The sequence below is a fragment of the Filicampus tigris genome, chromosome 16, assembly GCF_054856515.1.
Source record: "Filicampus tigris isolate MCC_2025a chromosome 16, RoL_Ftig_1.0, whole genome shotgun sequence".
NCBI lineage: Eukaryota > Metazoa > Chordata > Actinopteri > Syngnathiformes > Syngnathidae > Filicampus > Filicampus tigris.
Genome location: NC_141232.1, coordinates 5438768 through 5464305, shown reverse-complemented (window position 1 = coordinate 5464305; position 25538 = coordinate 5438768). Strand labels below are relative to the sequence as shown.

The 25538-nt window shown below is 41.6% G+C and overlaps 3 protein-coding genes across 4 annotated transcripts; 2 read left to right on the top strand and 1 right to left on the bottom strand.

Annotated features, from left to right (window-relative positions):
* Window positions 1-145: 145 nt before the first annotated feature.
* On the top strand, window positions 146-10046 carry adgre5a (adhesion G protein-coupled receptor E5a). Its single transcript, XM_086055047.1, has 19 exons — window positions 146-307; window positions 2302-2382; window positions 2747-2917; window positions 3006-3128; window positions 3345-3491; window positions 4293-4418; window positions 4486-4529; window positions 4604-4708; window positions 4845-4998; window positions 5454-5576; window positions 5658-5848; window positions 6602-6766; window positions 6856-7050; window positions 7236-7453; window positions 7532-7592; window positions 7727-7818; window positions 7938-8106; window positions 8197-8289; window positions 9383-10046. Exons 1-19 carry the CDS (start codon window positions 277-279, stop codon window positions 9422-9424), a joined length of 2331 nt encoding a protein of 776 aa, XP_085911173.1. The 5' UTR covers window positions 146-276; the 3' UTR covers window positions 9425-10046.
* Window positions 10047-10487: 441 nt separating this feature from the next.
* On the top strand, window positions 10488-19590 carry slc27a1a (solute carrier family 27 member 1a). 2 transcript variants are annotated; one of them, XM_086055049.1, is made up of 13 exons: window positions 10488-10680; window positions 12439-12606; window positions 13903-14297; window positions 14403-14570; window positions 15901-15970; window positions 16072-16163; window positions 16250-16359; window positions 17171-17380; window positions 17452-17578; window positions 17657-17794; window positions 17868-18032; window positions 18600-18746; window positions 18817-19590. In XM_086055049.1, exons 2-13 carry the CDS (start codon window positions 12440-12442, stop codon window positions 18972-18974), a joined length of 1947 nt encoding a protein of 648 aa, XP_085911175.1. In that variant the 5' UTR covers window positions 10488-10680; window position 12439; the 3' UTR covers window positions 18975-19590. The 2 variants fall into 2 exon arrangements, with proteins under 2 accessions (XP_085911175.1, XP_085911174.1); XM_086055048.1 differs by lacking the exon at window positions 10488-10680 and adding an exon at window positions 11652-12062.
* Window positions 19591-20070: 480 nt separating this feature from the next.
* Window positions 20071-24149, bottom strand: trim35-13 (tripartite motif containing 35-13). The gene is made up of 6 exons (XM_086055050.1): window positions 23778-24149; window positions 22209-22304; window positions 21766-21996; window positions 21656-21678; window positions 21455-21573; window positions 20071-20723 (listed from the first exon to the last, which is right to left on the bottom strand). Exons 1-6 carry the CDS (start codon window positions 23985-23987, stop codon window positions 20188-20190), a joined length of 1215 nt encoding a protein of 404 aa, XP_085911176.1. The 5' UTR covers window positions 23988-24149; the 3' UTR covers window positions 20071-20187.
* Between the last annotated feature and the right edge of the window lie 1389 nt (window positions 24150-25538).

Genomic DNA, 25538 nt, shown 5'->3' with positions numbered 1-25538 from the left:
TGAAACAATGACAGGTCGCAGAGTACAAACAGCTCATGACCCCCGAACCGAACAGAGAATTACCATGTAGAAGGAAGTGAGAGGCTGACGTGATGATGTGTACAAATACAAAAAAGAAAAAAGAACTTCATGCATAACACACACTCGCTCACACACCCCACTTTCTCACTCCACCCACACATGTGCTTGGAAGTACTCCCTCACAAGCTTTTATGTCAGAGTCAGAAACTCAGAAGTTGGTTCTGAAGAGAAGTCGAGACTGTCTCTCTGGTCACCATGGTAGGGTGGATCAAACTTCTGCTTCTGGGTGAGTCAAATCTATTTTCTTACACAGAAGCTTCCATGGGAAACTGTCTGCTTTGAGTTTTAAAACTAACTTGAGCAGTGCTATAAATATTTTTAATGGAATTGTTCATGTGTGCGGGGGAAAAGCTTCATTCATTTGCTGGCAAATCCATTACTACAACCCTGGGAATTAACCACATTACAATCAGACAAATATCTTTGTTTTTACTTATCTTTCACTGTGTGTTTATTTTGATGATCATTGCTTTTCTTAATGAGTGACTCGGTGAAATCATTTGGTTTTACTGCCTCATAATGAGACCCGCAGAGTCGTTTTGAATTCTAAATGGACTAAAGTGTTGGGACACATGGCTATTGCAGGAAGTAAAAACAAAAAATTCAACCTTGGTGGCTTTGGACTATGACAATATTTGCCAAATATGTGGGGAAATGTGATATGGTCTGATGAGACAAAGGATAAATCTTTTGGCCATAATTCCAAAATTGTAATATAGATTACAAACAGCATAAATATTAAACAGAAGACACAATGCAGCAGTCCCCTTTACATTGGCTGTCATTCGAGCTTTATGTGACCCCATAAAGCGGTCTATCGGTGAGACAACTTCATCCTTCCATTCCGTGCCAGGGATTTTTATACAGAACAGTGGTCCGGAAAACTCCTGTTTTTAACAGGCTGTGTAAAACCGGCTAGTAACCGCGTCCAGTTTTTCTTTTTCAAGACATTCTATACACTCTTCTCTGCGGTGTGTCAAATTTACAAGACATTTTTTTGACAGGTAGTGATAATCAAAGACAGGGCGTGTAGATGTTTATACAGTATACAGACAAACAACCACAAAACACAATCACAGCCACTAATGTTTCTCGAATGTGGGAGGGCAACACATAAACGCAACACGTGAAGGCCAGAGCCGAGAATCGAACCCCTAACCATTATTTACCATGCTGCCTCATTAGTTAGAGTTGAACTAAATGGCGATAGAGCCAGCTATCAAAAAACACTAAAAGGGAAGTGGGAGGAGGTGTGACTGCTTTCCATCCACCAACTCTCATCTACACAACTCACAGAGAGGGCTCTGTGTACTGCTTTTTTTTTTTTTTTTTTTTAAAGACATGTATATACCATGACCTCATCGCATGCTGAATCCGCCTGATAGCGGCTACAACCCCACAAGGGACAAGACAAACCAGATTTTTTTTTTGATGCAGAAAATAACAAGGCGAAGCCCTCTAAAAAATATCATGACATCATGTCACTTGGAAAAAAAGTCAAATGGGGTATTTCATCCCAAAAAATGTGTAAACACAACCACAATGGTAAATGTATTGTCATCAGAATTATGACAACGGAGAATTATCATCTTTCTAAATGCAAAATTCTGGCTTGACCTCCCGTACAAGAACTCCTTACTAGCTGGAGTGTTATATTTTTAATATTATATTGAAATGACAGTAAGTGTTTGAGTTATAGCGGGCGTTTTAACATTTAAACCACATTTGTAAATGTTTCCACGAAGCCCTAATAGTGTACGTGTTTAAACAGGCCTCCTTCCTCGAAGGGTGAGTGTGGCTTCCTTTTATGAAGGAAAAGCAGCGTAATTGGCCTCTTTCTCCCCGTCTGCCTGTTGCTTGATGTTCATCTGCTGCGCTTTCGACAACCACAGAGGATTGAGTGTGCAGAGGATGTAACGTTTTATATATATACTGTTGCACCCGCAGTGCCAGTCAAGGTTTCCTCGCCCATAGGAAGCGGCCTTGCGCATGAGTGATGGCGCACGCGGCGTGTATGGGAACAATCTGAGGAAACGAGGGTGGAGAAATGAGGGCATTTGCCTTTTTGACAAAGAATCTGCCACACTAATCCATGTCAAACGTATCATTTGACATCTCCGTGGGCGCGTTTTGCAGATTGATTGAGCAAACCGCGAGAAGATGAACTGAGGAGGTGATGAAATGGATAATGATAGCAATTTCTCATCTTTTCCCTTTCAGCGCTGTACCTGTCGGCCATCTTGGCGCTGACAGAATCCTTGTGTCCCAAGGGATTTAATTTTTTGAAAGGCGACTGCATTGGTATGATTTTTTTTTTTTCTATTTCTTAAAGAAAAGTTCTGGGGCAGAAATGATTGTGCCCCATGAAACCTACCTAGCAACAACTGACCAATACTTCAAGATTGCTTCCTTGGATTGCTACAGGGAAATATTAGTCAACAGTTTACTTTTCTTTTTTTTTTTTTTTTTTTCATGAACCGTTATAGCTATCTGTTGTCTGCAGATAAACATATTGCTCTTGGAATATCTATTAGAAAAAAATAAAGAGCACATTGGACATTAAGAGAGAGCATTGCAGTCGTCCTGTTAGTGGTGGTTTATGTTTTTCATATAACTATAGATTGTTGTATAGGTAATTAATGATCTAATTAATGTTTCCCCAAAGATGAAAACGAGTGCGACTCCAATGAGGACTACCCTGACAACATGGCAATATGTGGAAAGGATGCACAGTGTTACAACACCAATGGCAGCTTCTACTGCATGTGTGACAAGGGTTTTCAAACCCATATGAAGTCCAAAAATTTTACTGCTCAGTCATCTTTAACATGCATCGGTAAATCATCTCCTCAAAGATATGCATTCATTTCAGTTTAATTTCACAGCTTGTTTCAGATTTTATATCATTTTTTTCTCTTCTTCAGATATAAATGAATGTTTGGAGAACAAAGAAATCTGTGGATCGCGACCTTGTATTAACACCAGTCCAATGTACCACTGTGGTTGCAATCAGGGATTCGTTGTCAATGTTAATTCCGACTGCGATGGTAAGATGCACTGTTTTTTTTGTTTTTTTTTCAGAGTACTGTTTCTAATATTTTGACACAACGGAAATGCTGAATTTTCAAAATTCTTATGTGCAGGTGTGCCTAATGTTATGGCCATTTAGCATGTGTAGGAGGCTGCAGCACTTAATTGGACGTAAAGTTGGTGGATGACTTTCCTGTTTAGAGATTGATGATGTTTGTCCATACACTGTATAGATGTGAATGAGTGTCTGGAGGAAAATATCTGCGGGCCTAATGCGACGTGCATCAACACGGCTGGCAGTTATTACTGCGCCTGCAACGCCGGCTTCGCAATCAAGTCTGGCAGAAACAACTTCACGTTACCTCGAGAGCCGTGTGAAGGTCAGCAACGTCATGCGGGTGCTGAGTGTGTAATCCAAGACTAATGTTACGCCGCACAACGGTGTTTTGCAACCTTTATTGAGCCATGGCACATATTTTACATTCGAGAAAATCTCACGCACACCCACTAAACACAAATGTCACAAAAAGTGGATGCACCGGTGAATTAAGTACCTTCTGCCAACTAATGGGAGAGCATTTGATTTGTTCTACCTGTCACTATGCGTCATCGGCAAAAGTAGTTGAACAGAGAGGTTTTTTTTGTTTTGTTTTACGTTTGTTTCTGAATACATTGTACATGTTTGAAGATAATTGCTGAAAACGTGCAACGACTATGTAGCAATGAATTGTGGAGTTATAGCGCTAAAGAGTTTTTCATCATTTCAGTATTCCTGAATTTTTGGGTGTGGCTAAAATGGGTCCCAGCGACGCATTTCGGGTCCCGCATGTGTCCACGCATCCATCACTAAATAAGAACTTGAGCCCCTTTGTTTACGTCCGTGGTTATCAGGTGCAACTGTAATGTGCTGTTAGCTAGCTAGCTAGCTAGCTGTGTCTACACTCTCAAAATACATCTTACCTTCTGCTAGCCTATCGGCGTGGCTGCTTTACAGCGCCTCGTTGTCAACTGTCAGTACACACATAGGGAAAAGGAGTCTCAACTATTTGTATACAAGCAATTCTACTTTCATTACCGTGTTCACATTAAATAAATAACGCCCCCACCTCTTGTTTAGCTCATTTACTCAAGGGTCTCTATAGGAATGACATTTTGACATTTTGAGTTTGTTTTCTCTTTAGCCGTGTGTTCCATTGATGAGACAAACCACTGTGGAAATGGAACCTGCCACATTGGAGCCAGCGGCCCTTACTGTACGTGCCACACAGGCTTTACCAATTACGGAAACAAAGCCGCTCGTTGCACAGGTAGGATTCCCCCCTTCAGCATCCTAGTTCAGTTCAAGAAAATGTATTGAAAAAAACTTGTCTTCAGCATTCGACTGCGATGCGTTCAAAGACAGAGGGGATCTGAAAGAGGTAACTCCACACGCAAGTACTGAACTTCAAAAGCTCTCCTTGTGTTTAATTGTCCTTAAACGATTCCTGCTTAGAATGTCACCGTTGCATATGAGCTGATGATGCAGCTGGAAAGACGATGTGTTGACCTGACCAAGGCTGAGGATCTAGAAGACTTGGGTGACCCCGACCTAGTTTGGGTATTTCTGCTCTCAACTTTGCATTTAAAGTTTCAAAAATACCGTTTTTGTAGGGTGGATAGACAGACAACACAAAATTAAACATGCTATCAAATGAATACCTCAATTCTAACAAAAGTGATTTTTTTTTTCTCAGAGACTTTTGGGGGTCATTGACCACCTGTTGTCCACTGGCGCCCTTAATGACAACAGGAAGGTGTCAATCTTTCTGGACTTAATAGAGAGTGCGTTGAGACTGATAGGACCTTTTACTACAGCCGGCAGAATGAGGAGATCATCCATATACACAGGTAGGGATACTTTATTTTAAAGCGACTTTATGCTTCTTCAAAATTTAGTAGGAAATTGGATAAAAAGCCATACTACTTTCCAGAGCTGGGCATTTTACTACAAATTGAGCATCTGTTATTCGTCAACTGTCTGCAACGTGGGTACCCTTCCCTCGTCCGTCATTCGACTTTTTTCCGGGGGTAAAAAAAAAATGGTATATAATATATGTCGGTCCGCCTCTAATTTTAGGCTAGGATGATATTTGAACAGATTTTTTTTTACTACTGAACTCATATTCTACAATCCCAATATCTATCAGAATGGCATGTTCAGACTAGTGGGGCTGCATAGAACATATTATTGTGAAGAAAATGTTAAGATTGACTTCTCTTTAAGGCAGTATAATTACAAAGAACAACAATAATTGCTGGAAACTGGCCCTTGACCAAGACATATTTACGGTGTTTGTCTTCAGAACTGGATGTGCTAACCCACAAAGGAGCCAAGCCACCTCACGGAGCCGTGACATTATCAACTAAGCCAGTCATGTTGAATATCCATTTGGAAACAGTTTCTGGAGATCCTTCCCAGTACCCAGGTGGTGTTCACGCCTTCAGCCAACTACCGCTTCCATTAAGACGCCATCTTGAATGTTGTGCTTACGTTGTGACCGTTACAGGCTTCGCAAGTGTGTCGTTGCTCAGCTTTGCAAACCTAGAAACCTTCAGTGACGGCGTCTACAGTGGGATGAATAGGCAGGCCAACCAAAGCTTTGTCATCAACTCTAAAGTGGTGACCGTCTCCGTCACCAACACCAACACCAATCACCTGGAAGAGCCAGTCATCCTAACCTTTAGCCACCTGACACAGGTAACTATCAACTCTTAAGGTTATAAGTGAAGAAAAGACCAAATCTTACTAAAATCTTTCATTCAATATCATATGTTCTGGCTGTTTGTGTGTGAGGGCAGGTAATTTATTTTGTGAGTGATTTCATCACGTTAAAAAAATTGGAAAAATATTTTTCTAGAAACAGGAACAAAATTACTCATTTCAGTATATTGCAGTTACAAAATCTTAGAAAGTCTTTTATCTACTGTGCATGGTTTCATAATGCGCATTATTTCAAAACAGTTTTTTTATGTAATTCTAGGATGTCAGTTTGCCACTAAATGCAGTCCACTCTAAAAACAGTTGGGTTAAAAAAAAAACACAATTTTGGGTCAAAAATGGACCGATACACAAATTGGGTCAATTTGACCCACTTTCTTGCATTGTTTTGTACAAAACAGCTCATTTTTTTGGGATTGTTTTGTACAAAACAGCTCATTTTTTTGGGATTGTTTTGTACAAAACTACCCATTTTTTTAGTTTTCTGCAAAAACAGCCAAGAAAGTTGGGTCAAATTGACCCAAATTGTAGATTGTTCCATTTTGACCCAAAATTGTGTTATTTCTTAACCCAACTGTTTTTAGACTGTACTTTTTGTAAAAATCCTAAAATCTCATAAGAATATCCTCCTGTATTCCATGACATCATTATTGCATCCCTTCGCGCAATACAGGAAGTCCGGGTGCATACAAATATTCTTACTGTACACTACACTGCTTTTTTTCTTTCCAGGCAAATGGGTCTCGTCACGTGTGTGTGTTCTGGAACGCTTCCCAAGGGAACGGGAGCTGGTCTGCCGACGGCTGCACGGCGGTGGAGTCCACTTCTGGATTCACCGTGTGCTCCTGCAACCACTTGAGCACCTTTGCTGTGCTCATGGCCGTCTATGACGTGGAGGTAAACACTCGGGCTGTATTCGGAATCACTCTCTCTCTCTCTCTCTCTCCCGAGGCTGGCGGATGTTCCTCATGCTCCTTTCTCCTCAGGCGACGTTCGAGTTGCAGGTCATGACTTGGGTGGGATTGTCCCTGTCATTGATTTGCCTCCTCATCTGCATCCTGACCTTCTCGCTCATCCGCTCCATCCAAAGCCCCCGGACCACCATCCACTTGCACCTGTGCATCAGCCTCTTTGTCGCCGCCCTCATCTTCCTTGTAGGGATTTCTCGGACAGAGAACCAGGTGAGTACATGTTTAAAATATTCCCTCCCTCCTGTGCAACTTGACCGTACCATCATTGACTGAGTTTTCAGGGACTTTACTCAAAGTCAGCTGGGATTGGCTCCTAATGAGGACAAGTTCTGTAGAAAATGGAAAGATGTGATGGAACTGACTTGTCCAATACTTTGGCTGTGTCCATCCTTTAGAGTGCCTGTGCAGTGATTGCCGGCCTGCTGCATTTCTTCTTCTTGGCCGCGTTCTGCTGGATGTGTCTGGAAGGCGTGCAGCTCTTCCGAATGGTCATCTTCGTGTTCAACACCAATTTCCGGACCCTCTATATGATGGCGGGCGGCTACGGTGTCCCGGTCGTAATCGTCGCCATCTCCGCTTTGGTCAACCCCAAAGGATACGGCACCCAGAGATAGTGAGTACTATACACTGTGATGGTGTCTCTTCATTCGTTTACATTCATTCTGCTCACTTTTATATGTGCGTTTTGCAGTTGTTGGTTGAATGTGAAATTCATCTGGAGTTTTTTGGGCCCGGTTTGTGTCATCCTTGCCGTAAGTACCACAGTAATTTCATAAAACATTCAGAAACTCGGTGTGTTTGTTGGTATGTAAATGTGTCAAATTGTTACACATGTGGATTTGTGGAAAAGTCACTTTTCCATTATATGCCCCCTGTTGCTTTCCAGATCAACATTTTCTTCTTTCTTATCACGGTGTGGAAGTTGGTGCAGAAATTCTCAAGTCTAAATCCTGACCTGAACACCTTGCAAAAAATAAAGTGAGTCAGCATGTGTAAATGATTCATTTTTAAAAATGTTTATCGCGCAGAAGATGCGTTTTGAAGCTTCTCACACGCCTCTCATTTCTTCCTCTGCGCTCCTTTGCTGCCCCCTGCAGAGCTTTCACCGTCACTGCAGTGGCCCAACTGTGCGTGCTCGGCACCGCGTGGATTTTTGGTTGCTTCCAATTTGAGGAAAGCACCATGGTCATGTCTTACCTGTTCACCATCTTTGCCAGCCTCCAGGGCCTCATGCTATTTGTGATGCACTGTCTGTTCTCCAAGCAGGTCAGTCACTAAAAGCATCAGTCAGATGTACTCAAAACCAAATCAGAGCAACATTTGAACTTCTTTCAAACTTTGTGTTCTGGATTTTAGGTGAGGGACGAGTATGGAAACCTCCTGTCCAGATTCAATGCACCGCCAAAGAAAAGCTACTCTGAATTCAGCTCATTTTCCAGCAAACAGCACGTAAGAACTAGTCTATAATCGTTTTTGTTTTCAAGGCGAATAAATTGAATTGACCAATGAACTTTGACGCCATTCTCCACCCACATTAGTAGGTAAAAAAACTGCACAAATGTAGTGCCCGGGTTAGATGCTTCCAATTGGGACCTATATGGGCGAATTCACGGCTAGAAGTACGGGCCCTATAGCTGGAATTCCCCAAAATGTCAGATTTAAACCAAAATAGCCGACTTCCCATTCAAGCATGGGCCCTTGAGACTTTTTTGTGTCTCGTGTTATGATGGACACCCAATTTGGTGTCGATTGTTGAAACTGGTGAAGGGGACTCATCAGGGTCTGCTACTGAGTGAGTATTGCAGTGGAAGAGGGCTCATGTCCAAGTCCCCTAAAATTTGTTAAATTTCTCCCCCAACAAAAAATGATAAGCTTTTGGACATGTTGTAGTGCCCCAAAAAGGTGTGTTACATTGTGTGATAGTGTTTTGACTCAAAATTCATTTTTATATCTATAGATTAATGAGCAAAAAAGAAAATAATTCCTAATAATTATTGGCCTACATAGCAACATGTATACAAACTTGTGAAGGAACATCTAAAACGGTGATTTCCAACAACTGTGCCACGAAAACCTATCCAGCTTGACTTAATTGATCCGAAAATTATGTTATTATTTATTACTACAAACAATGTTTCTTTGCTCATATATCTATGCCAGTGACAACGACAGACAGAAGAATGAAATAATCTAATAAACCAGTACAATTTATTTGTATATCCGTGTGTTGTTATTCATAAACCATAGTAATAGTTTGTGTTCAGCAAAACAAGCCAGGTTTCACACTGTGAGAAGTATGAAAATATAGTATTGTAAAAGTACATAAATGGAAAATAAAATACTGGGGGGAAAAAGCATCCCTGTGGTCTGTTGCAATGGAGTAAATGACAAAACACGATCCCGAGCAATAGATCACATTGTGGTGAAGCGTTTTCATCCTGCTGACAGATCCGCCCAGCCTTTGCCGATAATGAACGAGCAATAAAGTTGTCCAGTAGTGACTGATTGGCGTGTCTTTTTTCTTCCTGTCATCCATCCCAAGGCATCCAAGAGCAGCCAGGACACAGGAGAGTCACACATCTGAGGAGAAAAACTCTCATTTCTTCGGCGTGTGTACTCCACAAGCACTGGCCGGCCGTCTGTCGATTGATCAAGCGCGGTATTCTTCTTTATGAATGTGCCACAGCATTCTCAGCGACTGATGTGGAAATGTTAAGCGTTATGATGTCATTTAAATTCAGTGTTCTGGTGGCTACGTTGAAAAATTGTGCAACATGCTCATTTCTCCCATGTATGTGTAAAATTGGATTCCCACCAAAAATAAATTCTGACCTGTTCTGTCAGGTGCGCCAATCCAGGTACTGTATCTAACTACCCCAAACAATCGAAAATGAGTATATGAATGTATTTATATTTTTTTCTGTATAGTGTGTCAGACTTATTTACGCTGTGTGAATATTGCCCAAAAAACTGAGAAGAAATAGTAGAGATTTGCACCATTTCTTTGTCTATGCTGTAGTGCAATTCATTGTGTACTGTCTATTGTGTTTTCTTGTTTCACCTGGTGCGCTGAGATGTACTGTATATTTGTGTTTGTTTCGATAAATGACATGATGATAAATGAACTTTCCGTCGTAGAAGAAAAATATTTCCACATCTGACTCTACGCTTCTTTTTTCATAATAAATTATGAGCTGCAGACAAGCGCCAAAGGCTTGTGGCCTATGTCTTCCATTCACACACAAACTCTGGGGAGTGACGCTTTTTGGAAAGCGCCGCCCACCACAGGGAGCATTCTGGCCTGCTGCAAATGTACAGCCTGAAACCTGAAATAGTAGCAATTCCATGTGCCAAGATCCATGTACCTCAAGATTATTTTGTAGCTTTGTGTATCTCCAGATTATTATTTTTTTTTATCTTTGTGACCTTTAAAAATGAAGGGTGAAAAAAATATATAACCTACAGCCATTACTGATCATCTGACATAAACACTCCTGGCTTGCTTTCCAAGTAAAGGGCTAAAAATGTCTCAAGTAAACAAGCTAGGCAGTGACACCCTCACAAAAGAAAACGCCAACCAACCAAATGTTGACTGTGCAGTGTGATATACAGAAGTGTGATTGAACAGAAAAGCATTCTTGTGGTGGAGAACTTGTTAACCTGGTGGAACACGTAATGCTATTCGGTTTCAGAACTGCCCCATCTTGTTTGGGGGAAATTAGGTTGTAAATGCAGTACTTTTTTGTTCTGTGCATTAGCAGGACACGCTGTATACTAATGTCCCACATAGGACTCATTATTGGACTCTGGGGTTTGTTTTCTTAGTCCACAAGGGTACAGGTATGTTCCAAAGCTGTCTTTGTCATGTGTCGGGCGAGAAAATGTGAGTGTATGTGCCAGCAATGTCGAAATTGTGGTGCAACAGGTTGTTATAACGCTGGTTTCCTGTGTTTGTGTTTGCTGGAGTCATTTCCTTGAAGTGTAAGTGCTTCATGATTGCTGCATTTGTGATTAGATTGTTTGGATTCTGACATTGCACTGCTCTTTGCATGTGATTATGGGCATCATGATGTTTTGAATTGACATTTTAGAACACAGAAATCAAATCACCATACTTGCAGCTATAACATTTACATTTTGCCATCTATGTTTGTTTAAGATTGATGCCACCCCAAATCTTTAGTGCATTTTGGTCTGCTATATATGATTTTGTCTTATTTTTCAGGGGAAGAATGTGTTATACTGAGACCTTTAGCATCTAATGTCAAGTATTTTGTCATTTAATTCTGATTTAGGAGTGACATTTGATAGTAATTCTCCCAAAATACAACATAAAACAATCCATACACATTTGGTGAACTTTATCTTCGGCGATGATAGGTGCTACAGTGTTTTGAACTGTCATTTTAATTTAAATGACTAAATGTGAGATTTTGTCTTTTTTTAGGAAATGTGTCCATTTTACGGCAATAAAATCCAATATGGACAAAAATAATGCTTTTTTCGCAGTCACCTTGGATAATAGTTCGCCAAAATGCTGCTTAACATTTTATTACATTTCATTAAGCTTGGTGGTTTTCCTATTCAGCAAGCGTATACGCCGAAACTGCAGAGTGTTTCAGAGGATGTACTGCAGATTTACGCAACATTTTACTATTTAGTAATCTGTTCCATTGGTACCATTCAGAAACCTCTGGCAAATCTGGTTCGAGGGTAAAGGGGCGTCGATGATATGATCCAATAGGAACCCCGCATTGGTTGGATGAGCACCTTAGTCAGCCAATTGATGGTCTCCTTTCGTCGCGCTCACGTGACGCTGGGGCGGGGCTTCATCGGCGACGTCCCTGTTCAACATGGAGTACAGAGGGGAGAAAAAAAGGCAGAACCACCCTAAAAACTTCAAAATGCTTAATTAGATATAGTTTAACTTCCCGGATACAGAAATGATGTACTCCTGGTTGTAAACGGCATACTTGGTTCCGGGACTCTTACGTCGGGGAGTGTCAGTCGTCTTTTTTTGTACTGCAACCACGCGAACCGGCGACATGCAAAAGTGTCACAACTATTAAAAAAAAAAAAAAAAAAAAAAAAGAGCAACGCCTGCACAGAAGAATATCGCTTATCACTAATAATCGGAAACAGTTGAACAGGAAACAGAGCCGTGACCCCACTCGGTCAGGTTCAGGTTATTGGGTGAAAGGTTCCTTGTCTGTTTACTTGAGGTAAGTTGAGTTGATGCATATGACTTTTGGGGCTTAGCTAACACATGTGACCTGTACTGCATTACTACTGTATTGTATTGTAGTGTTTTACCTTTGGGAAAAGTAAAAGTGTATCCTAAATTCAGCATAAACTCTTTCAAGAGCTGTACATGTACCATTCTTTCTTTATTCACTGTTATTGTAGACATATTCGTCACTTAAATGTGCCCCATCTATCTATCTATCTATCTATCTATCTATCTATCTATCTATCTATCTATCTATCTATCTATCTATCTATCTATCTATCCCATTTATATCAATCTCTCTGTCAGTCTGTGTATGTTCTGTACATCCATTCGTTTAATCTAATATTACCTAATCCATCTACTTTTAGAATGCACAATGCAGCGAGTGTGTCAGCCTCTCTGGGCTCCATGGGGCTGCTGCGCATTTTTGGGGTGTCCTGGCCCTGGAGTGTGTTAGTGGGACTCTGGGTGTACCTGGGCACCAGCAGCTGGAAGTATTTCTACGTGGCGGCACGGACCGCCAAGAGAGATATCACGTAAGTGGACTAATTCTTATTTTGCTCCTCTCATTTACCCTCAATTAATTGCTACCTTGAAAAATATTTTTTATTTTTCTTCAGCACATCAGATTTTCATCGTAATAATAATAATGATAATATTAACAATAATGTATTGTTTATATAGAAATATAGTTAGTAATATTTAGAAAATAAGGGTTTGGTTCAGGTTTAATTTCTTTCTGAAAAGTCATAGCTATAAATTGCAACGCCTGGTGAAACTACGCAAGCTTCTTAGGGTCAAACTTAAAATTAAAAAATGAAAATATTTGAAGAACCTGAAAAACCTGTGCTAATAACATTTTGTAATTTGTTTAATTTAAAAGGGACAGTGCATATTAATGAACATTTACATGTAAATATGCAATTAGCTAACGACTACTTCCCATCTGCATTCCCTGGCAGGTCAGACAAGGACAAAAAGAAATTAGCACATATAACTGACACACCAGCGACATACAAAACAAAACCAAAAAATAATAATAAGAATAACAAGAGGGCACATAGAAATTAGTGCTCACATTTCTGGCTTCTTTTCCGCCACTTTTTTAGATTGACTTCAAAAGTGCTTGAAGTGGTACCGTCTCTTATTTGAATTGGAATCTCATTCCAGACCACAGTACCTTTGAAGGCTCAGTGAAGGCTCTGGTTCTTTTCCCACTGATGCTGGATCTTAACATAATAAACTCACTCAAAGGTGAGGGAGCAAGTCCATGCAAAATCTTACATTTAGAGCAGGCTAGTTTAAACTTTTTAAAATGATCAAAAGTATCAAAAAAGTAAAAAATTTTTCAGCTTCGATACTACATTCAGGGACACATACAGCCATTAGTGGTTAAAATTTGCTGTAATCAAGTAGCATAAGCGCACTTGGCATCTGTAAAGCTAACATGTCGACACTACGTATAATTATAGTGCTATTACTACCGTTTGTATTTTAATTTATTTAAGTTTTTCCATTCTTTACAATGGGAAACAGTTTCTGGTTACAAAGGGGCTCATGGAACCAATTAGTTTTGTCATCTAAGGTTCCACAGTCTAAACAGTAAATGAAAAAGTTATTCGTAGATGTATTGGATATGATTGATGCTCAGATTATTCAAATTTGCTGATCGGTGAGCGGCCCCAAAAATCCTGATCGTGTTAAATCTATTATTCAAAGCTTTCTCATAACTACACAAAGCTAAAATATCCACCGAGCAAATTGAAAATGATCAAAGATCATAAATCAAGGTACCACCGTATTACGAATTCCTCATCTGTTCTCTTTCTCAGTGGCCTGTGCGTGCTGCTAAGAGTCAAGATGGCTCTGTGGCGCTACATGCGCGACGGAAGCAACGTCCTCACCATGTTTGCCCAGACGGTGAAACGCAACCCGAACAAGATTGCGCTGATCTACGAGGCCACGGGGGAATCATGGACGTTCACCCAGCTGGACCAACTGTCCAACTCAGTGGCCAACTGGGCCAGAAGTCAGGGCTGGGTCACTGGAGACGTGGTAACCCTCTTTATGGAGAGTCGACCGTTGCAGGTGGCGCTTTGGCTGGGCTTGGCCAAGGTCGGCGTGGAAGCTGCTCTCATCAACTTCAACCTCCGCAAGGACTCCCTCCTGCACTGCATCGGGGTGTCTCGGTCTCGGGCGGTTGTGTTTGGAGCTGAGCTTGCTGATGGTAAGAAATAATTTTTTTATTTAAATTAAATAAAAGAATTAGCGAGAGCTCCTTTTAAAAAAAGTTGTTGTTTTTTTTTTTTTCTGCTCTTTGTTTGCATATCAGCCATTTCGGAGATCAGCGCCTCGCTCAGTCAGTCCATGGTGAGGTTTTGTACCGGAGACCTCAGCAGTCATCACGGGGCCTATCTGGGTGCGACGCCCCTGGATCCAATCTTGGCGTCCACACCAAGGCACTCCCCTTTACCTTGTGTTAAGCATAAAGGCATGAATGGTTAGTAAAGCACAGCACGGCTTTTTGTCTTCCATTTTTAGAAGTATTGAATTAGATGATTATTTACTATTTATTAATGAATACATCTTAGTTTTGTTTTGATATCTTTTATAGTATTATTATTGGTATTTTTATGTATTTACTTTTATTTCTGTAAATGAGTTTTTTGTATCAATGTATTTTTCACATTTTATTTTTAAAATATAAATTCATTTTTACTACATATAACCAAATACTTTTTTTTTATATATATATATATATATATATATATATATATATATATATTTTTTTTTTTTATTATTTATTTATTAATGCCTTTAGTGTGTGTTTGCTAGCACTATGCTCTCACCTCAGCACACGATATTCATATGAGCGACCCGATTTACAATTTTTTGGACAAACACAACGTTGTTCGGACAATTATTTTTTGGGGGGACTTGCGAGCAAAAATGTATGATGCGATGACTGTGTGATGTCATTGAACTCAATAGCAAAACAGGCCAGGCTTAAATAAGATTCTGTGTCTGCCTGTGCCATTTCTGTCGCTACTCAGTATATGACTGTTGACTTGCTATAGTGTGTATTGTGGACTATATTACTGAATGGTGAAAAAAATACTACTACTTCACAACCAGCAGCACTTTGGCAGATAGTGAACAATTGTTAAAAAAAATCTGTTAAAACATCAATCTGTTTATTTCCACTCCCAAATTTAATGTCAAACATAAAACAGAATATACCGTGTATTTAAAAAAAACAAATTGCTTTGCGATAGGAAAGTGTTAGTCTTACTGAGTGTTTTATTCATATATCAAAACACCACTGTAGTATTTATATTTTAACGCATTCATATTTTATACTGTATACTATGCATATTTTTAGACTGGACTCCCCATGGACCATCATGTTGGCAGATGACATTGTGATCTGCAGTGAGAGCAGGGAGCAGTTGGAGTGAGCGTTTAGAAAGGCGGAGACATGCACTGCAACGGAGAGGAATGAAGATTAGCCGGGAAAGGTTTATAAGACAGTGGTGAGGCCAGCCATGATGTTGCACAGCGTAGACGCAGTGGCACTGAAGACACGACAGGAGGCAGAGATGAACCTGGCAGAGATGGAGATGTTGAGGTTTCTCTTTAGGATTAGATAGGATTAGAAACGAGCTCACCAGAGGGACAGTCAAGGTCAGATCTTTCGGAGACTTTCACATCTTTTCCTGTGTTTTCTCTCCAAGCACGCTCTCACCCTCAGTGTTTGGAGGGTGTCCCTATTTGTTGCTCGTGTTCCTGCTTTTGTGTAACTGGACGCTCGGTTGTCTTCTCCTCTGCAGACTGTTTGTTTTACATCTACACCTCGGGCACCACAGGACTACCCAAGGCTGCTATTGTCGTGCACAGTCGGTATGTTGCCCTTTGCAAGAATGTTCTCCCTTTAAAAAAAAAAAAAAAAAAAAGTAGAGCATATATCTGTGGACATCTGAGAGCAACTGTGTGTTCTACAGGTACTACAGAATCGCCGCTTTCGGCTATTATGCTTTTCGTATGCGCCCGGATGACATCATCTATGACTGTCTTCCTCTCTATCACTCTGCAGGTTTAACAGACTATTCTTTGTCAGCACTTGTCCCCCGCCCCGACTAGGGAGCGCAACTGATGCGTAAGCTTTCCTCTTTCTGCCAGGTAACATCATGGGTGTCGGCCAGAGTCTGATTAACGGCCTCACTGTCGTGGTCAAGAAGAAATTCTCCGCGAGTCGCTTCTGGGATGATTGTATCAAGTACAACTGCACTGTAAGAGATTTACATTTAAAGGAGACATGGTTTGCTTCTAAAGTCCAGTTTTCGTTACCATGATGAACGAGGCATTGCGGTGATGCCTCTTGTCATCGTTTCACACAACGCAACTCAACTTGATTCGTAGAGCACTTTAAAACAACCAAAGTGCTGTAGACATAAAAAAAAAAAATAAAGACCGTTAAAACAATACATTAATAACAAAAACAGTAAACACACAAAAAAAACACTAAAAACTTGGTCTTGTGAGTCAAAAGCCAAAGAATAAAGATGAGTTTTAAAGATGGACAGAGAGGCAACAAAGAATATAAAGTGAAATGTGAACCGCAACAGCACGTCAATAATCACCGAGTGAAGGTATCGATGTTAGCTCATTTAATATAGCCTACTATCGCTAGTTGGAATGCAAGTGGTTAAGGATAAACGCAGCACTTTGACTTGCTTTACTGTAAAGACAAGACAAGAAAAAAACAAACATGAAATAGGCACATTCATACACAAGCTGCTGCTGATGATCACAACAGCGCTGAATCACTCAACACGCAAACTTAGCCACTGAACAACATTTGCCGACGCCCACGTCACTCACCGGGCCAGGATTGCCACACACACTCAAAAACACGGATGTCAAAGCAGACTGTGATGATGGTGACCTCGAGTGGACAAAATTGTCACATGCGCGTTATTGTTTAAAACGCAATTTTTTTTTTTTTTATCTGAAATGAATCTATGGGATAATCAGTAGAATACTCCATTGTAAAATGATCCGATAGCTGCAGCCCTAATTCTTCGGTCATTTCACTTGTAGGTGGTCCAGTATATTGGTGAAATTTGCCGCTACCTGCTGTCTCAGCCGGTGCGACCGTCAGAAAAGGCCCACAAGGTTCGCTTGGCGGTCGGAAACGGTCTGCGTCCAAGCGTGTGGGAAGCCTTCACTGAGCGTTTCGGCGTGGCGCAGATCGGCGAGTTCTACGGAGCGACCGAGTGCAACTGCAGCATTGCCAACTTGGACGGCAAGGTCAGCACTCACACCAGTGTTTTGTATTATTTGTTCAAACTTAAGAAAGTTAAGTACGTTTCTGTTTCCAGGTGGGCGCCTGTGGATTTAACAGTCGCATTCTGCCCAACATTTACCCCATCCGTCTGGTCAAAGTGGACGAGAACACCATGGAGCTGGTCCGGGATAGCCGTGGTCTTTGTGTTCCCTGTCAACCTGGTGACTAATACTTCTCTTCCCTTTTCTGTGGTAAATGGTCGTGAAAGGTACCCACTGCATGCCCTCTGTGTTCTCCAGGTGAGCCAGGGCTCCTGGTTGGCCGCATCAACCAACAGGATCCGCTGAGGCGCTTTGACGGTTACGTTAACCACGAAGCTACGAGCAAGAAAATAGCTCAAAATGTCTTCAAGAAGAACGACTCGGCCTATTTGTCAGGTATACAAAATAGTCATTATTGACAACATTATTTATTGAGGCAACAGCCTTGATTTTCCTGTGTCTCCCGTAGGCGACGTCTTGGTGATGGACGAATTGGGCTACATGTATTTCCGCGACCGCAGCGGCGACACCTTCCGCTGGCGGGGAGAGAATGTGTCCACCACGGAAGTGGAGGGCATACTTAGCAACCTCTTGGATCAGACTGACGTGGCCGTGTACGGTGTGACGGTGCCGGGTAAGCGCAACATATATTTGCCCTATTATATTGTACTATGTTTGTTTTTATGTCTGATTGTGACCTGATGTGTAGCACTTTGTTTGCAGCGGTGGTTGTTTTTAAAGTGGTCTATAAAGTTGAGTGTGGAGTACGCACAGTATAATTGGATACCGATTTTCAACCTAGAACCATTTTTTTTTAGAGGGACCCCAGACATGATGAGGAAACTTTGTCATAGGGAAAATTGTCACACAAGTGTCAAAAGAAGCTAACCACTGTTAAGAGTTAAATCAACCACAAAACACGCAACCTTTGATAACAACTCACAACACTTCTGGTGGAAGGGAGATGTTGGGTTTTCAGGAAAGGTAGCCACTGTGGAGCAATGAAAGAGACTCGTACGGAAAATGAGTATGAGGGGGAAGAGGTAGATGATAAAGAGCAGGGGCCCCGGGACAGAGCCCTGGGGCACACCTGTAGTGACTGGAGAGGGGTTGGATGAACTAGGCGCGTTTTTTTTTCTAGAGAATTTGGGAAATAAATTGAAGGCTTCATAATACTTGATCTCCTGTGCGTCGTGCTCAGGTGTCGAAGGGAAGGCGGGCATGGCCGCCGTTGCGGATGTTGACGGCACGTTCGACTGCGAGGCGTTCCTGCAGAAGGTCCAGGCGGCTCTCCCGCCGTACGCTCGGCCAGTGTTCCTAAGACTGTCGCCGAGCGTCGACACCACGGGTAAACCGGCGCTGACGAGCTCCCGTTTCGGAATCACGTCTTATATCGTTTCTTCCACTTTCCTCCGCAGGTACCTTCAAAATCCAGAAAACCAGGCTGCAGAGGGAGGGCTACGACCCACGGCTCACGAGTGACCGGCTCTACTTCTTAAACGTGAAAATCGGCCGCTACGTGGCGATAGATGAAGAGCTCTTCGTTGCCATAAGGGAGGCCCGGGTGCATTTATGACGTGGAAGTCTGGAATTTTAACCCTTCAGGGAACAGAGTTGACTCGACTACTCACCCAGGGAACAGAGTTGACGCGACTACTCACCGAGGCAGCACTGTTACAGGTGATTCATTTTGTTTGTTTTTAACACTGTAGGAGTAAGATGCCACATCACGTGAGGGCATTGATTACCTCTTCCACCTCGCCGCAGTTACTTGAGTGCCATCCCGACTTACAAGGACAGTACGGTGGCTAGGTCAACTTTGCCGCAGGGAAGTAGGGGTCATCCTAGTAGGGCTAAGCGACGCCATGAAGGGGGTTGCGAGGTCATATACTAATATTTGTAGTGCCGTGGATGAAAAAAAAAAAACCAAGAACTAATCCATATTCATGTCCGCAGGACTTAAAAGCAACAATTGTTAACGTGCCTTATGTGGGAAAAAAAAAAAATCATAATTGAGTTTTGTGCGAAAAAAACATTCCAAAAAAAAAAAAAAGTCACCTTTTTGCGCTCTCATTTCATGTTACACTATCTTAAAACCTTTAGTGACATCAGCAGCAGCTGGTATAGATTTGATATATACATCCTGCAGACGACAGCTCTTGTGTGAACTCCAATTAAAAATCCTATCCTAATACGTGCCTTGAGTTTTTTTCCTGTTATTCATGACAGTGGTCCTCAAATTATGGTCCGCTAGCCGTAGCTTTGGGTGTCTGCAAAATAATTAGCATTAGCAATATATTGTCATACACCTTCCTACCTTGGCTTTGGGCCGATAAAAATCTGTGATATGTCGTATTATCCTTTCCATTAAACGGGTCATGAATATTTAGGTTGAAATGTTAAAAAAAAAATAAGTAATTCCCATTGCTTAGTGTGGACATTGTTTCATTGGGGTTAGGATTTTGATGGGGTCCTTGGAAAAATGATTCAGAAAGAGCAGTTTGGGCACTAGGAATTCAAGGCACCGCTTATATACGTATGAAGTTCCCTATTTAGAGCCAATCTTCAGTTAAGTAAATTCCTGGTTTATTCCCATGAATTTCTATGCCCACTGTACATGAATTCAAACTCAATTCGAGTGCATTTTTTTCCACTTTATTGTGAATGCCACACTGTGGCTGATGCTGCATTCCCCCAATTGTCTCTTGTTTAAGAACAAAGACTCGATTCTTCGTCTGATTCGGCTGCCATTTGAAGCCTTGTGCGGATGGTCGGCGCGTGAGGAGGGATCAGTCGGTGGAAAGAGTCAATTTAGCGGGCAGGATTGTCAGCGGGTGTTCTTTGCAGGCCGTGCAAAAGTAAGGAAAGGCTTTTGGCGTGATGATGTCGGTGAAGGTGTAGAGCGGCTCCCTTTGGGGAGGGCTATAAAAGGCCACCTTGCCTCGGTCCATGTCCAGCAGCACCTTGATCACGTCCGGCTTGGCCTTCATGTTGAGCGGCTCCCACGGCGCCGTGCACGCCTTGTGCTCGCCGTTGCGAAAGCGTATTGTCCAGAAGCCCTCGGCGGGCGTCAGCACGTGTTTGCCCTTGCGCTTGATGGACTCGCTGGCCACGCCCACCACCCAGTAGGTGTTGTCCTTCACCTCCACGCTCCAGCTGTGGCGGCCCTCCGCGTAGCCGTCGGCGGCCAGCATCTCGGCGCTGATGTCGAAGCGCTCCGGGTTGTTGGGGAGTTTGAAGTTCTGCGCGGTGTTCTGCACCACCGTCAAGTCCTCGGACAGGATGAAGCAGTTGGCGGCCGTGTTGGGATCCACAATGACGGGACCTTGGAGAGGACGCTTTGTTAGATATCCATCAGTTGTGTTGTGCAATGTTTTGCACAGGTGCTGTCATGCGCTTTCATAGCAAAATTTACATTTCCGAGTATGAAGCAACATAATATAATATAGTTTATTATACTGTTTTATAATATTTGACTGTATTGATATGAGTAATTTTACATGGGGCCCGACAGATGAATTGGCCAGACGATTTAAGACTGGATGATTTTTGAGACGAGACAAAAATAATGACATTCAATCCCCCCCGAGATTTTTCTTTCTGTTGTGAAGTTTAAAAAAAAGAACTTAAGAAAAACAGTCAAAAATTCATATCTTTATTTTAAACATTAAGCAACCAAAATATAAGTTATTCATTACATATATATTTTAAATTAATCGGCCAATGAATGTGTTATCGGAATTTTGCTCTGCCAAATATCAGAAACGGCACTGGCGTCGAAAAAACCAATATGGGTCAGGCCCTAAATTTATATGTACCTGTGGCTGCAAAGCGAAGCATGGAGAGTCTCTGTTACCGAAATCCTAGAGTATTCTGACCACCTTAAAACATTTTGCTGGCGTCGGGCGGAATCCTTGTACCTCCGAAATCATCACTTTTCAGGAGACCCCCAAAACGGCATGTTTGTCGAGCCATTAAAATTGCATCATCAAGAAGACTTCAGATTGGTCGATACCGACCAATATTTGTGAAAAATATGAAATTTACCCAACTTACTGAATTTGACTATTTTCTTCATCTTCTCCCACACTTGGTACTTGAGAGTGCCAATATGCTTTGCCACGTCAACCAGGGCACCAGATAACTCTTCTGGGTCGCAGGAGTTTATCCAGGTTCTGTAAACACGTTTTGAAAATGTGTCGTAGACGTATCCCGTTTTATTCATAACTGTAAACAAAGTGTGAACTTGAGGCTCACCTCCTTATGATGTCCTTGTAATTCTGTGAACGAGAAAGAATACGGCCGTTCGCATTGTTGGAAATGTATATTTGCAGGAGAATTATATTTTGATTGTTGGCTCTCCCTACCTTAAGGAAGGGGATATCTTGCGTTTCCATCTCTTTCTCCACCAAGCAGATGACTTTGGAGAGCGAGGCCAACTCTTGGTCCAAGTCCTCGATCCTCTGCTGGATGACCAGGCTCTTGTGAGCCTCCTCGGCCTTCAGGGCGGACAGCCTGGCCGCCTCCTGCTCCCTCAGGAAGAGGTGGAGCGCCTCGAATTCCTTCTTGATCTGCGTTTCCGTGTGCTCCACCTGGCTCTGCATATAAGAGACGTGCCTCGTTCTTGCTTTGGAGCGCTCACTGTAGCTAAAATGATGTGCGCCATTTCAACTCGATCACATTTCTGATTGAGCTGTGATTCTTCCAAATTCTGCACGAAGCTGAGCGACTACGATCGCCCTTACGCTGAAAGTACTTTGACCATGATACCATTGGAATGAATGTACAGTTTGTGCATTTTGGGCAGTACCTTGACATGCTCCTGCATGTCCTCGCACACAAGTTTGGCCTCTTTGTACTGATGCAACTTCTCCTTCAAAGGCATCAGGGCACCCTTCAGCTCTTCCTATGTGGAAATCAGTAGACAGCAAGGTCAGCATGCGGCAGGTGGCGCGGCGGCAGAGCTGTCAGCGCAATATGCCGCCTGGACCGTCGACGCGCGTTGCGGACGGTGGCGGGTGGCGGGTGGCGGCGCCAGATAAATGGGTCACATCTGTGTGGAAGGCTCAAGCGCGGCCTGGTGACAAGCGTAAAGATGAACTCACGCTGCTTGGGCCAAGCAAGTATCTTTTCACATTAGTAAGCGCAGGTCTCTCATTCTTGAGAGAGGCCCAGCAGGCAGAATGGGATGAGCTATCATAAATTAAAAAAAAAAAAATAGTGCACAGGGGCTCGAGTTTCAGGACTCCTGCTGCCATGCTAGACCTAAAAATATCTATCTATTATTAGAATGACAATAATCTCTAATAACCATCATCGTGCATATTAAAGAAACACAATGGCTGTGTGATTGAATTTAATCCTTTGAGTGAAATTCAATTACTCATCTATATGGAAATATATACGTATTTAATTTAGTGTTTTTTTTCTGTTTGTTTTTTTAAGTGGTGGGAAAATAATAAAAAATGTCAACTATTTTTTTCTACGCAGGATGAATATAGTACTGTACTGTATATCTATTGGTAATAAGTAACAAAATTGTCAAGTAAAATAACAGTTATTTAAAAAATAATATGAACCAAATTCTATTTATCAAAAAATAATTCCAAATAAAAATAAGAAGAAAAAAATTACAATAATTATAAAATAAAAATCTAACAATGACGAGGAAAATAAAATTCTTAAAATACAATAAGAAATAAATAAGACAATATAAAAACACAATGAAAACGATTTAAAAAATGCACTTTGATAGTAATTAGATAATAAATAAAATCATTATAATACGATAAGAAAATATAAAAACCAAAACTTTAAAAATATATATAAATAAATAAATACGATAATGTTAATTAAATCCCAAACAAAATAAAAAAAAAAAACATTATTTTTTTTTAAGTTTAAAAAAAAATCTATGGAATTTAAAATAATTATAATAAAAGAATATGAAATAAACAAATGATTATATGAAAGTATATAATTATAATAAAATAAGAATTAAATATTTTAAAAATAAAAAGTAAAAAAAAAGACAGTATAGTTGACAGATTGTCAAAGCAAAACAATCAGTAAGTAAAAACAAATACACGTGGAATAAGTCGGTAATAATTACTATAGTAAAATCCAAAACAATAAAATGATTAAAAAAAAGAAAAACATAGGAGTAAAGAATAGAAATTATGATAAAATCCAAGTAAAACAAAGATCTAAAAAAATAAAATATGAACGTATAAGTCCACGGCTAATAAATCAACCACTATCTTCTTAACCTAAACCAACAGCACATGCATATAATGTTTGTTTGCTCTTCTACGTACCGATGATGTAATGAAATCCCATGTTCATTACTGCTGATGCAATCAAAGTGTGCCACGCTTACCTTACAATCATGAGCCCCCTCTCTAATGGGATAGAGCCTGTGTCCTCGGTGGGCCACGGCCTTCCCGCACACCCCGCAAATGGGCTCCAGGTCCTCCAAGCAGAAGAGCGTCAACTTCTCCCCGTGCTCACTGCACGCATCGGGGTCACTCTTAGCCCTGCTGTCCGTCGCGAAGGCCTCGCGGGCCCTCCCCAGCACCATCTGATCCATCGACCGAAAGAGAATCTGGGGCCGCCGCCTTGCGTCCTGCCCAGCTGTCTCTCTGGGAAGCCTCGACGCCTGCCTGTAAGAGAGCCAATGTGGCCACTATGAATTCGGAGCGGCGAGGTCACCCCCTTGGTGATATGATCTGGCAATGAGCAAGGCAGGGGAAGGCCCCTCCCACACACCCCTAAATACTGGACAACCTCCATCTCTAAGCCCCGAAATAAGTGTTAAGACCCCAGCTCCCAGAGGCATATCTCATGTCGGCCAGCGTTGTTCCACTATGCGTGTTGCACGTTCTCAAATAAACGCCGCGCGTCCAAATAAGAACAAAGAGGCTTTGCTCACGAGGTAGTGTGTCAGGGTATGACAGCGGTGGGAAAAATTGATGACGCTGGAATATTTGCCGTGATTGCTTCGATGATATTTGAGAAGAGTGATGAAAAAGCTGGCGACGCTCAACGCGGCGCTGGCGGCTCATATAAAACTGATTAATGGGGATTTTATAATTGTAAATGAAATGTGCTGTGAAAATATACTGTGTGTGTGTGTGTGTTTAACACATACCTAAAGAAATTATATTTTTATTATCTAATTAACTCATTCACTGCCAGATATTTTCAGACCCTCTTTTACCCTAACGTTTGAAAAAAATTGAAAAAAAAGTCCTGGGATTGAATGGCTGGACTGTGAAAAGACAAATACATTTTTTTAGATTTTATCGTTTTCATTCGGCAAAGTAAGCAAGCTCAATGTGTTCTTGGCGAATTCATTGCAAGTCCCCTAATGTCCACCTATTGGGTGGCGAAGTTTGCATCCGACCGGTCAAATTCCAACAAAAGCATACAATTCCATCTGAAAATTATGACATGTCTTTGCCATATACATATTGCATAAGCCATTACCACAATATCGATATTTTTTTCGATATATCGTGCGGCCTTATTATGTGCCGCTCTCTTCCCCATTAAAACTACAACAGCAAATAACCATATTCTTAAGTTATACCACCGAATAGCTCCATCAAAACAGAAGATTCTTGTCTTGGATCACATTCGTTCATGCATTCCTGTCCTGATCCGAACTGTAATCCAGTATTTTGTTGTGGAAGCAAATTACCAGAATTGACGCGCTACTTAAAATAGGACGTGAACGTGTGGAGATAGAAAGCTTGGTTTGGGGGGGGCGGTTGGGGGCTACAATCCTACCACTAATGGAGTGTATAACATACAAAGTGCTATTTGAGGACTTGCCGATTGCTTTGAAACCAGACAGGTGAAGCAAAAACAATGCACGGTGTCGTCTATAAACTATTTCGTCCTAACTTTAGGTCCCGCGCTTCTTGTTTATTGGGGCCACGCCGGTGCCAAACGCATGCTTATGTGATGACACTCTAGTAACGGAAGCCTTCCACGCTGCGTGTGTCCAATGTGGCTCCTTCGACTGCATTCTGTCGGCGAAAGCTTCATCTGCATTCATCCTGGCGGACCAAATTAGTCGTCTGTCGTCTTGTCCGCACGGGTGAGGGGGGCAGAAGTTCAGAGCTAATGTAGCGGG

Bases quoted from the DNA above. Each gene is read 5' to 3' on its own strand.
- adgre5a (XM_086055047.1), top strand. From the start codon at position 277: ATGGTAGGGTGGATCAAACTTCTGCTTCTGG. The intron at 3,129-3,344 runs GTAAGATGCACT...TACACTGTATAG, and splicing joins TGTTAATTCCGACTGCGATG to ATGTGAATGAGTGTCTGGAG. The intron at 7,051-7,235 runs GTGAGTACATGT...TCCATCCTTTAG, and splicing joins TTTCTCGGACAGAGAACCAG to AGTGCCTGTGCAGTGATTGC.
- slc27a1a (XM_086055049.1), top strand. From the start codon at position 12,440: ATGCACAATGCAGCGAGTGTGTCAGCCTCTCTGGGCTCCATGGGGCTG. The intron at 15,971-16,071 runs GTATGTTGCCCT...TGTGTTCTACAG, and splicing joins GCTATTGTCGTGCACAGTCG to GTACTACAGAATCGCCGCTT. The intron at 16,164-16,249 runs GTTTAACAGACT...TCTTTCTGCCAG, and splicing joins TCCTCTCTATCACTCTGCAG to GTAACATCATGGGTGTCGGC.
- trim35-13 (XM_086055050.1), bottom strand. From the start codon at position 23,987: ATGGATCAGATGGTGCTGGGGAGGGCCCGCGAGGCCTTCGCGACGGAC. The intron at 21,997-22,208 runs GTACTGCCCAAA...TCTTATATGCAG, and splicing joins ACATGCAGGAGCATGTCAAG to AGCCAGGTGGAGCACACGGA. The intron at 20,724-21,454 runs GTAAGTTGGGTA...GTCCTCTCCAAG, and splicing joins GAAGAAAATAGTCAAATTCA to GTCCCGTCATTGTGGATCCC.